Source organism: Plectropomus leopardus, chromosome 3 (genome assembly GCF_026936395.1).
Source record: "Plectropomus leopardus strain MGB_pleo_1.0 chromosome 3, ASM2693639v1, whole genome shotgun sequence".
NCBI lineage: Eukaryota > Metazoa > Chordata > Actinopteri > Perciformes > Serranidae > Plectropomus > Plectropomus leopardus.
In genome coordinates this window covers 3,631,644-3,644,939 of record NC_142178.1, presented here as the reverse complement: position 1 = coordinate 3,644,939, position 13,296 = coordinate 3,631,644, and the positions used below count along the sequence as shown (strand labels likewise).

General features: G+C 41.6%; 1 protein-coding gene across 4 annotated transcripts in view; it reads right to left on the bottom strand.

Annotated features, from left to right (window-relative positions):
• rptor (regulatory associated protein of MTOR, complex 1) overlaps positions 1-13,296 on the bottom strand; it is a 256,587-nt gene that overhangs the window by 154,795 nt on the left and 88,496 nt on the right. For all 4 annotated transcript variants that reach the window (XM_042484972.2, XM_088075352.1, XM_088075351.1 and 1 more), the window contains exon 6: positions 11,337-11,483. In XM_042484972.2, coding sequence (XP_042340906.1) covers positions 11,337-11,483 — 147 coding nt within the window. The remainder of the gene's footprint in view (positions 1-11,336; positions 11,484-13,296) is intronic.

The following is a 13,296-nucleotide window of genomic DNA, read 5'->3' as shown; positions in this document are numbered from 1 at the left end:
GGGTTACTTTGGTCGATACCTTAAAGCTATTGAATACCCATACCTCGGCCTAATATTTGCAAAATGACTTTTTTTTTTTTTTTAGAAATAATCATCAGTAATGTGAATACAATGACTACATGGGTAAAGGTAAACAACAGAACAGCTAGAACAGTCTGGTAAGTTCAGAAAATTGCATCAATTAAGGAAATTAAGCCTTTAAAACCAGGAAGAGGCAACACTTCAGATATTAGATGTCCAAAATATAAGACAATATGTAGTCTCATACCAAGAAAGCTATAATTTCAAAATATATCCCTGTTCTATCAAAAATTCTATTGAAATATGTCTGCCTAAAAAAAAATCAAAATATCAGGACACACTTTTAAGTTCTAACTCAAGTTCTCTGAGTGTGAATGTGCAGAGTCTGACCTGCTGTCAGGGGAAATGTCTGACAGAGGGACAGACAGAGACAAGGAGCAGGGTGACAGACGACTTGACTTTAAAGAGATGAAACTAGTTTGTGGCCGGTATCTGTCAGTATATGTCTGTCAGAGGACACAGCAGACACAGACATGGAGAGCATCTCATTGTGACAGCCCCATTTGTTGACACCCATTTGCTGCTGTTTAGAAAATGTGGAAGTGTTTCCGTTTGTTCTGACTGTTTTATGGGTTCCCTGGTTTGTACTTGTTGCCAGAAATTAGCATTGTCAAAAAAAAGCCAACGTCCTGGCATTGTGGCAGTGCTAGAGGGAGTTAAGGCTTAGTCTACACGTACATGGGTATTTTTAGAGATGCATATTTTCCTCCTGTGGTTACAAAAGAAATCCCATCCACACAGACAGTATTCAAAGAAAAATCTCTGTCCACACCAGAATGCAAACGCAGGCTGTCACCTACGATGTATAACTACACTGACTCTCTAACACCTTTTATTACAGTTTAGATGTCTTTATTATCCACAGAGATGAGGAAATATAAATTGCATTCTCACTTCCCTGCTTCCGTTTCAAAATAAGAGTCCTCTGACAAAGTCTCTGTTGACACAATCCCTTCAATTGTTGAAACATGGCATTTTAATATGTAGCGTCTGCAGGACCGTGCTGTTGACAATGCAAGAGCTGCACGACTTCATAAATCAGTGGAATATGTGCTCATAAATGTGGAAATATAGAACTCATAGCAGCAGGGAGCCCTGCAGAAGCGTCACAGCAACAACGCTGTCTGAACACTGAGCGTGAAACACTCTGCACGGCGGATTGCCTTCACACGCTGCTCAGGCATGCAGTGTGCTGCAGGCAGACGATAACGACACACACTCCGTCAAAAACAAGGGAGACAACCCAGAAAACCCTATTTTTATTGTCTACACAGAAACACAGAAAACTGAGTTTCTGAATATCTACACTCTGGCTGGATTTTTCAAAAAAATCCATTTTCAGTGACCAAAAACAGTTTGTGTGAGAACAAAAGGCTCAAATGCATAGAGAAAGCTACATTTCTAAAAATACTAGGAGTTCAGACACTGTGACAGAAGCAAGGTGGGAGGACAACACAAGCAGAGCAGACGATGAACTTGAGCTGAAGACCAGATAAAAAAAGACAAAGAGAAGCTGCTGCAGAAAGGAGGCCAAAATACAAAGAAGGAAACCTCTTGAAGTAAAAACAAGTAAGAAAAGTAATGTGAAGTCCCAGTGTGAGTTTGTGCACGTCCAGTCATGGCAACAGGTGAAGGCATTAGCACCCTGTTACCGCCTACACCAGCCTGCTCCAACTGTTGTCATTATTGTTGCAAGCAGTTTGTGTTTCTTGGCAATCATGTCATCGCTCTGAGAAAACTTTTCTACAAAAAGCAAATCTACTTTTCACTTGATTTCTTGTCAGCTTTCTGAAACAGCCTTCACTGAGATCACATATTCATCCATTTTTCCCATTTAAAGCGGCTGCATTTATAATGGGCTGAACCTTGTCCATCACAGAGATGTTTTGAATCTTTATAAGCTGCTGTATTGTGTGGACCACACTGAAAACTGAAGAAATACACAAAAATAAGCCTCACTGAAAAAAGTGAAACTAACTGAGTTCAACTTTCTGCTTCTGTTATGAACAGCATGGGACGAGCAATAAAAGTTGTTTTTTAGGGGGAGGGGGTGTTTGCTCTCTGGTGCAAAACAGGAAGAAAATCTGATTGCAGAAGAAACAAATCAGAGCTTTTTAAAGGTTTACTACGTAAACTTCCACACAAAACATTACATGTGACGCACTGCCGAAGACATTTTGAGAACTTAATGATAATGTGATGGTTTATTGATCCCAGTGAGGACATTTTCCTCTTGCTTGCCCCTTTACAGGCGGTCGTCAGTGGTGAACAATTCTCCCGACTATTCTAAAAACAGATTTAGCGTGTTATTTCCACACTCTGGGACGGCTCAGTCTTTATACACAAACCTGACAAATGGAGGAGGCTAACATGTGATGTGAAACTAATTATATTTGGAGCTCTTGACTATTCATGTGCTCATTGTGCTGTTTCACTGTTGATTTGTTTTCTGGGAGTTCAATATGGTTTCTGTCTTCCGCTGAGTAGACTTTAATGAGCTGTGGGTCTTAATGGAGCCAATCCAAGACTTCCCTTTAACATCACTGACTGCTGTGGGTGGCTGCTTTCATTTTGCAGCTCTGCCTGTTTTTAGTGAGAAATTAGGGAGGGAGATTATTGTATTATTATTACTGTTATTGTCTGCTCTTTTCTGCAAACACGAGTCTCTATTATTCAGAAAAACAATTACACTGCATTATGATACTCGCTTGTCTCTGAAGCCATTTTTTTTTTAATGTTTATTGCAACTTGTGACTTCCGCAGTGATGAAATTAAAGGAAGACAGCAGGATGTCTCTTCTAAAGTTTCACCCACTTTTTAATTAAAATTCCTTGGTATTTGTCTAAAGGTCCAGTGTGTAGGATTTAGGGGCATCTAATGGCAGAAATGGCAGGCTCGCTATCACGGTGGGTCAAAGGGTACAAATGATCCTGTTTTGAAAGAAATGTGGTGATACCTTTGGTCGTGGCTCTAAATCGATGGTCCAACATCCCACATCGCACGGTGAGAGATTCAAAGATGGCAGTTCTCGCTGACTTGTGTAACAGCTGCTACAACCTACATCTACCTAACTGATCAGTGCCACACTGCTCTGCACTGCAAAACTAAAAACTAAAAAAAAAAAGAAAAGCCTCCAGGAACTGAAAGGAGGATCCAGCAGGTAGGACAGGTGGAGCTGAAGGTGAGGAGTGAGCAGACTAATCCTGGCTAACAAAACCTGCTGTAGCAGGCTCAGTATTAAAGCTACAATGAAGAAACAAGTAACATGTTAAACTAGAGGACCTACGGCATCTACTGGCATTAACCACATTATGCTATGTTGTTGGAGAGGTGGCTAAATAACATTCCGGAGTCACATTAAATTCAGGCATGGGAAAAAGCGGTGATGCCATTTCGCAAAATGGTGTATTTAAATATTTCTGGTAACACTTTCTGCGAAGACCACGTTTCTAAAGCATTATGAAGGCATTTATAGTGAATTATAATGCATTCATAATGCTTTACGAATACACTATAATATAATCACAAATAATGTTTACTAAGGAATTATATCAACAGTCATAAAACATTGTAGATGTGACTTAATGAATTATAAGTATCAAGGGACTAATGGATGCTCATGACTAGTTTTAAACTAGAGGTTGACTAATGGGGCTTATAATGCATTATAAATACCTGCACTCACCTATATACATATCAACAATCAACTGTAGTAAGGACTCATAGTGTGCTATAACATACTATGAAACATCATGATTTATCATTTTATGTGTTGAGTAAAGTGAGGTATATAATGATGCATTATAATTTATGGCTCATTACAATGTTTAATTGTCGGTGTTAAGTAACTTTTTCTATGCTGCATCATAAGGGATTAATGCCTACCTTACACTAGAATACTTTAAAAATACGTTTAAAGGACTGAAGTCTGACATATAAAGACAATGTTTCAAAGTCAAAGAGGTCAGTCAGTCAGTTATTTTCTGTAACCACTTGTCCTCGTAAGGGTCGCGGGGGGGCCCCGGATAGGTCGCCAGACTATCGCACACATATAGACAGACAACCTTACACGCTCACATGTCTTTGGAAGCTGGAGACCCCGAAGAGAACCCATGCAGAAGGGCTCCGCACAGAAGGGCCCCCGCCCACGGACCCTCTTGCTGTGGGGCAACAGTGCTAACCATGACGCCACCGTGACACCTGGTCAAAGAGGTTGAATCGGACATTTCCAAAGACTGGGCTAGTGCAGGGTAGCTATTTGCAAGAATGTTAGCTTAAAAAACAAAAAATGTGGTCGCCAATATGTTACCAATATGTCTGCACACTTGGGTCCCTAAACAGCCTTGGAATTGTATAAATTAGGTATGACTGGAAAGAGTTGATAGCAATACTTTATACACGATTTCAGTGCTGCACACAATTTGACCAATATTTGATTAATGAAGCTCGAGAGATTAAATGAAAAATAAAACGAAGAATACATTTATTTGTTCACTCATGATTTGACCAAATGTTTTGCAGTAATTTTTAAAATCAATGTTAGATTTTACTTTTCTCTAATCATTTATTAGAAGGTATATACACAATAATTATTGAAACATGATTAATTGGATTATATTCACAGGAAGTATAAAACATATTTCGCAGTGTTTCTTGTAAATGAAGAAATCCTGCTAGGAAAATGACTTTCTTCTTTGATTTTGTCATTGCTCTGTCCATCATGGAACTGGACTATACATATGTCCAACAAATTTGGGAAGTATAAGAATGTTTTTTATTTCTATTTTTTTCTGTTTTTCAAGAACTCCCTATTACAATTCATGGCATATTTTTAGAATTGTAAAATCTACAACTGGTTCCTATAGAACACTTTTTTTCATTTCTCTGTCCTACCAGTGACACTCCCTCTAGCAGATGCAATGAGCCAAGTTCAGTTTGCTCTGAAACACTTGTGTGGGATGCATAAATAAGCTGTGATCATATACTGCACACTTAGGCCTGCTCACTATACATAAGCACGTTGGTAAACTGCTACTGTGAGATCTGTTGGAGAGCTGTAGATACCCTGAACATCTGTTTACTGTGGCGGAAAATGGTGCCTCAAGTGCTAAAACTCTTTCTGTGTTTGCTAACACTTTTGGGGGCTACAGGCACGACGGCTGAGCAGAAGGAGAGAGTGTGAGAAATCTGTCTCACAGTGAGTGTGCACTAAAAGCTCTGGCAATCAATCTATAGTGTCAAAAGAACACGAGCAATAATATATGCAGACATAGAGCGTGAGAACATACAGTAGACCAAGGATACTCAGCTTGCTCTGCTTGGGGGTCACTTTGTCAAAATGACAGGGGGAGCTGGAGCAGCCCTATACACGTTTCAACAAGGATTTTAGGATGTTTCTAGGATTTTATTTTAGCACTTTTTTTTAGGATTTTAGGGTGTTTTTCAGATTTTAGGACATGTCTAGGACTTTAGAACATTACAAGGATTTAAGAACATTTCTCTGATTTTGGATGCTTTTAGGATTTTTACAATTTGAGGATGTTTCTGAAATTCTAGGACATTTCTCGATTTTAGGACTTTTCTGAATTGTTAGGACATTTTTAATTTTATCTAGACAGGGACAGTACACAATAAACATTAACCTTATATAAAACAAGGAGAGATACATTGTACCAGGTTCTAGTACCTATTTTCTGGCTGTAGTCCCTGAGCTACAGGTGGTGGGATATTTCTAGGATTTACGGACGTTTCAAGGACTTTAGGACATTTCTAGGTTTTTAGGACATTTCTAGGTTTTTAGGACATTCCTTGGATTTTAGGACTTTTGTAGGAGTGTAGCATCTTTCTAGGATTTTAGGATGTTTCTAAGATATTAGAACATTAGGGGTTTAGCTAGTACCTCTGTCAGGGGGTGTGGGGGATCCTCCACTGGCACTTTCTTTGATAAACAGGCTCTATTTTGATGCTGTTTACGCACTCTGTCCCTTTACATATACTGAAAGTATAAAAACAATTCCCAGCATGAATCACTTTATTTTTATTGTGATTTAGAAAATGGTTGGGGTGCCCTATCAGGGGGGCCAGATTTGACCTGCAGGCCATTGATCGTGTATCACTGCAGTAGACCCACCAACACAACCACAAACAGCAGTAATACACCACAGCTCCGGAAAGAAAACTACTTGTTGGGCCTCCCAGCTTGCTGTATGCTGTATCTCAGCATCTGATGCAAGTTGTGGTAAACCCACACTACCCGAGGCAAGCACTGAGGGGACATCCTTGTCTTTCTGCACCCTGAGGGCGAGCTGAGTCAATTATGAGATGAAACAAAAAGACAAATACAACAAATGATCCAGCAGGCTGCCCGCAAAACAAAACAAGAGCCTAAACAGGAAAAATTGCTATTTCCATTCCGTAGACCTTGAGAATTTAGTTTAAAAAAAGCAACAAAAAAGTAAAGAGAGCGTCAGTATTTTATTCGTAAAACTGCCATGACCTGATTCAGATGTTCAATCCAGTTTCCAGTTAGGCTAATCAAACTGCAGAACTGTCTTGTGATGAAGCTCTGTAGGTTTATGTAATGCCTCCTGTATATACTGCACAGCCTCTCTGCTCTCTGCTAGTCCAATAACTCATTAGCTGACTCTATAATAAGTGGTGGAAAAAAGGCGGCAGCAGCTGAAGCTCAGATCTCAGTGTGAGACATTATGTATTTACAGAAGCGCTCTATAAGAAGCTCTGCACACACATGAATAAATCATGATATTAAAAATACAGAAGAATAGTCTTAATTAATTGGGGGTGATAATGTGTGTAACTGTGCATGTGTCTCTCTTTTTTCCAACAACATGCATATTTCATTTCTCTTTGAAATTCTTGCAGGCGTGTGTGGGAGCCCGATTGTTGCCGTGCAGATGGATCTGTGCCAGTCTTCTTGTAACATAATTTTTCTCCTCTCTCTCTCTAATGAGGAAAATGTTGACTCGCGCGCAGAGGCAGACATCACAAACAAAGCGCCATGCTATTCTATAAAGCCTCTCATTGTGTCAACCTGCGGACGACATTGTCTTCCTGAAAGAAATTTGGGAGAAAGACGTGTGACGGCGCGCCGCAGTAATCCAAATGGTAAATACAACAACATTGCCAGCAGAAGCTGATTGATGCCGAGCATCCACTGTAATTATCAAATTAGCATACTGTAATCTCACAAATTACCATGAAAATCACCATGACAGCTTTCTTACACTGGGGATATCAGGGAACAATTTAAATGCTGCAAATTCCTTTAAAAAAAAAAAAATAACACTAATTTATGACCCTAATTCTATGTTTGGGGGGCATCTTTCAAATGTAAAAACACCATCACAGCAGGGGAGCGCAGTTACACACAAACGCGCACGGATAGCAACACACAACTCTAGTCGAGCAATAAATTTTACAGCCGTGCATTAATTATTCATTAAAATGATAGAAGGAGCCAGTGGAGGCTTAATGTGAGCATCCTGGAAATGCCGGCAACACAAACATCAAACCACAACACTTACACACACAAACACACACACACACACACAGGCTCTCACAGTCCAATGTGTCCTGGCTGTGAGTGCTGCGGGATATATACACACACACACACACACACACACACACACACACACACACACACACACACACACACACACACACACACACACACACACACACACACACACACACACACACACACACACACACACACACACACACCTTTCCGCCCTGCAGCTAATGCAGTGAGCATGTCGGCTGAGTGCACACAGGAAGTGATGAGATATTTAAAAGGAAGCAGGTGGCCTTATAATAGAGCACTCAGAGCAGACACCCACGTACACGCATGTACGCGCACACGCATGCGTGCGTGCGCGCGCGCACACACACACACACACACACACACACACACACACACACACACACACTGACAGCTGAAAGGACTGCAGGAGGAAGTTGGTGCTATGGAGGAGTGATAAAACACCTCCTCCTCCTCCTTTCGTATCATCCCTTCAGCCGTCTCCTTCGTGCTTGTCTTCATGTGCATCACTGCATCTCCAAATAATAGTCCCCAGTGAGATCAGGCCTGCCGTGCCATGTGCGTCGTGTGTGTCTTTTTAAAAATGGCTGACAGTGTGTGTCTGTGTGTGTGTGTGCGCGTGTGTGTGTGTGTCGTGAGAGAGGGGTGTGGGTGCAGGAGCACGTGGGCAAGGTGGGGGACTCCCCGCTTGGATCATCTCCTGCATGATTAAAAAGTCTCTGGAAGTCATTGTTTCTGTCTTTATCTTCCATTACTACCCCCGCCCCCCTCCTTTCTGTGTGAGGAGGGCAAGCACTCAGGTGGAAAAGTGAAATTACTTATGGACGTTATGCAACTTCCCAGGTCTGAATTTAACTGGGGGACTTCCTCTGTTTATTTCCCAACACAGTAAAACCCTGGAGGTCTCACCATAAGTAAATACTTTTTGTGCAACGATGCAGCTAATACCTTCGGAGTACAGAGTACACCCTGCTACAGAAAAACTCTAATGTCCTGTGCACAATATGGTGTACAGTGCAACCGTGCAATGACCTCTGCAAACTTAATGTCAAACATTTTCATTTCAATAAATGTCTTTTAAGTCATCATGTGTCCACAAATTACTGAACACAAAGGTGACTAAGCCTATGGCCCACAAAATTGCCTCATTTACATATTTGCGGTTTTATGAACTATGTGTCAGCAACAATACTTGCAGATAAAATACTGTAGAGAGAGAAAATCACCATGTTTTATCAGATATTCAATCATTGTTGATGGTATATGAAGTCAATTGAAGCAATAAATGCCTCAGTGCATGCTGTACTGACAGAGAAGTTGAGTTTCCTTCTTGCACAGCCTTCTACATGTATAAAGATGCTTTGTGCCTAAGCTCCTGACACTCAGCCCCCAAACACTTCCTTAACCTGCCCAGCATGTGGAGGTGTGTGTCTCCAACATGGTTTTATTTACAAAAACTAAAGGTATCGAAAAGAATGTACTTCACTGTTCAACTGGAACACTAAAGAAAAAAAACATGATAAATCTAACAACACTGTAGTGTTCTCAGCAACAAACATGCCTTACTGTACAGTGCCTGGAAGCTGTGCATCACCGCCAAAAGCCATTACTTTTTTGGCCAAACACAACATGAGGTGTGCCCCTCGCCCTGATAGTTTTTTATCTCAGTTTATATTTGCAATCCTGAGGAAGGTTCCCATGGGTAGCTCAACAACAGGCCACAGGCAGCTCAGCAACAGGCCACAGGCAGCTCAAGAACAGGCCACAGGTAGCTCAAGAACAGGCCACAGGTAGCTCAAGAACAAGCCACAGGTAGCTCAAAAAAAGGCCACAGGTAGCTCAAGAACAAGCCACAGGTAGCTCAGCAACAGGCCACAGGTAGCTCAACAACAGGCCACAGGTAGCTCAACAACAGGCCACAGGTAGCTCAACAACCTACCAAAGAGACACGGAGACCTCTAAGAACACGTTTTATGTCACACTACATCCTTTACATGAATAAATGAAGTAAATGTTAAAAAGTGGCTCAATTTTTAAATTTGAAGTTACTGCTCATGCAGGTGAAACATTTCCCAATTCTGCAGCTTCACACTGAAAGCTTTTAACTGATAAAACATGAGTTAATGGTAAAATGGTAAATGCATTGCACTTGTATAGTGCTTATCTAGTCTTTTGACCACCATCACATTCACCCATTCACACACACACATGTTCACACACCAGTGGCTGAGGCTACAATACAAGGTGCCACATGCTACTTAGTAACCATTTACACGCACTCACTCTGTGATGATGCAGCACTGGCTGCAATTTGGGGTTCAGTATCTTGCCCAAGGATGCTTTGACATGTTGACTGGAGGAGCCAGGAATTCTGATTACGAGGACGACCCGCTCTACCTTTAAGCCACAGCTGCCCCAAAAAAGTAGTCACAGGAAATGTAATCTTTCTGTCAGTGAGATCAGCTCTACCACTACTACTGTGGTCATTTTCAGCATTGTTGGACAGTGGGTCAGTTTGAAACACTGCAGGGGGTAATGGAACAGTCAGCAGCAGCCACTATGACCTATCAGATGAAGACCTGCAGGTGACAGACTGCACACCTCCAACTTTTACTGTGTCCTGCTGTCTGCAGAATCGTGCCGTGTGCAACATAAAATAAGTCACTGTCGCTCACAGAATGATGGAAAAATCCCAATTACTGCCTGATTTCCATATTAAAACAACAAGAGTTTATTTTTCTGCCCCAGAGCTCTGTGACCTGCAGTGTTAAACTGCATCTGCTATTACCCTCGGACACTTAATGTGTCACCAAATCAACCAGGACTGAAACCTTTACCACTTTAAACAGAAAAGAGCAGCAGCGGCAGAGGGTGGAGAGACAGGCTCTGTCAAACATTGCGGCAACTCAGCAGTTTGAGCTGCTGCCTTCACCTTTACTTTAACGTTCACAGAAGCTCTTCTTTACTCTTGCTCTGCCTCCCGTCTCTCTGCTCAGCTCATCCTGTACTCCCTCTCTCTCTCTGCCTCCCTTCGCTCGTTTCCCAGCTAATCTACAGTCTGGCTGAAACTTCTCCATGAATAATTGAGATGAATGACAGCGCCATCTCATTAGGGATTCACATAACATTCTATAGCCGGGAGAGAGAAAGAGAGCGAAAACGTAATAAAAAGATGAAGCGGTGAAGGGACTGGGGCCAGTAGTGCTGGGTATCTGTATGTGTTTGTGTGTGTGTGTGTGTGTGTGTGTGTGTGTGTGTGTGACCAAAACTCAATGATTTAGAGGCAGCTGCCCATTTGATTGGCTGGATCACAACACTGACGACATCCTGAAATTTTCAGAGAGAAGCTTCAAGCAAAGAATCATGACTCAACACTTAGGTCTCCTTTATGAATACATTGTGAGTTTACGTGTGTGTGTTTGTGTGACGTGTGTGTGTGTGTGTGTGTGTGTGTGTGTGTGTGTGTGTGTGTGTGTGCGTATGTGTATGTGCGCAAGCGAAAAAATTCTCCTACTTATTAATAACTCATAAATACCAGCGGTTTATTTCAGCCTGTTTGCCTGCACGCCGAGTGTGTTTGCCTGACTCACCTAATCTTGGGACGTGCTTTTTCACCAATTACAACCTCACTACTAATTCATGGCTGCTGTGTTGTGACATGCTGTAAACCATGAGTGTGTTTGCAGCTGCCCACCTCCAGCTCCTGCTCTCTCTGCAGGGCGAACTGTTTAAACGACTTGACGATGATTCCCGCGTTGGAGCAGTCGTACACAAAGATGGACGGGCTCCCCATCCACGTCTGCAGGTCATAGATGGACAGCGGGATGTACTGGGTGTAGTTCTGAAAGAGAGAGAGAGGAGAGACGGGAGAGGAGATTGAGGAACGAGAGAGACGGGGCATGGTGTTATTGCTGAAAACTCACTTTTATAGATATGTGATTAATTATTAACTCGTCATCTGTTTGATGAAGAGTGTGAGCAGAGCGGAGGGGGAGAGAAACTGTTGGAAAGAGAAAATGATAATGAAGGAGGGTGAGAGACAGAAACACGAGGATGATGGGAAAGAGGTAATAAGTAATAAATCTAATAACCGTGCTGCTATAAAGGTGTTATACCCTATAGTCAATGGAAAATTTTGCTCTACAGAACTTCCCCGCCAATGCTGTAACAACAAATCCCCACTGATCTCTTCCTGAGTAGTCAGTGAGACAGCAGCTTCGTTTTATAGGAAAAGGAATAAGAATAACGGGTAAAATGTGGAGGAAAAAGGGAGGAGAAGAGCAGAGGAGAGGACATAAGGCCCGAGGGTGTGCTGGGGACGTGAAGGCAACACCTAAGCCCAGACAGCAGCGCTGCATCATCGTGAGTGGGTGCTTACTTCTAGGATAAGACGATCAACAACTCGACATTTTATGGAGAATTCGCAAACCTCTAGACCCCAGAGCTCAACCCTAGGATCACAGCATGCAGGTGGGCTATGGGAAGGCTTGTGCGTTAGTTAAGTTTTTATACATTTTTCTGACCACAGGTCAAGATGCCAAGTAGCCCTTTTCCATACATATGTGCTGGCTTGGCTTGACTTGGTTTAACTTGGTGCGTCAGGTAGCGTTGCAGCAGTATATTGGTTTCACAGCATAATGTGGTATGTAAATTTATGATTATCATACCATGTACATTTGCTTTTCACTAGAAAAAAAAAATGCCACCAGTCAGTGAATCATTATAAGTACATGCCCATTTCCTTTCCTCTCCAACTGCCTGTCAGACTCACCAGCTCGTGCTACACACACGTAGCAGCATTAGGCTGTTTTCTATAAACCCTCAAGCTGAAATTGCGAATATAAACTATGCCTAATGGAAACACGTCAGTTTCGGGAAAAAAAAAACTCATGTTTATCGCAAAAAAGTTTTACACTGGCATGAGGTGGTATTTCATGCTATTGAAAAAAAGCCATGTTTCCCAAAACTGCAATGGAAACACTTTTCTGGCTTTTCTAGGTCACATGGTGCTATGGTTATGTGCTTGTCAGTAGGAACTGGCTCCCTCATGATGCAGCAGGAGCTATAAGAGGTGTTATTGCATCACATAACTCTTCAAAAGTTGAGCTGATCATCCGGAAGTTCTGAATCCACAATTCCTCTGTGAAATCATGGACTATCAGCTCCCAGAAATCCCTCATTGGTGGTCACTCCAACATATAAGGGGCTCGCCTTTCCATTATCACTCCATAACACGCCTACGTAGCCTTGGATTGGAAATCATGACGGCTAGTGTGGTGGATGCAATAGAAATAAAGCTGCTAATGTTTTGAACATCCATCACCATGCCAAGGATAGGGCTGGGCGATATGGAAAAAAAAGTCTTATCACGATAATGTTTTTCATGTCAGTCGATATCAATATATATCACGATATACTGTACATCAAATCACTATTTCTGACAAGCTTAAAGGTTCCCTTTTAATCTTAAGTGAGATATTAAGATATCATAAAGTTAATTTTGGCTTAAATATTTATTTTCTGTTAGACATTGAACATGACAAATATACTGTAGAACAGGCATCACCAACTTGCAGTCCAGTTATTAAAATTTCCTCCCAGTAAAGGTCTGAACCTCATACTTTAAATCAATATCACAATAAATTTAACATTTT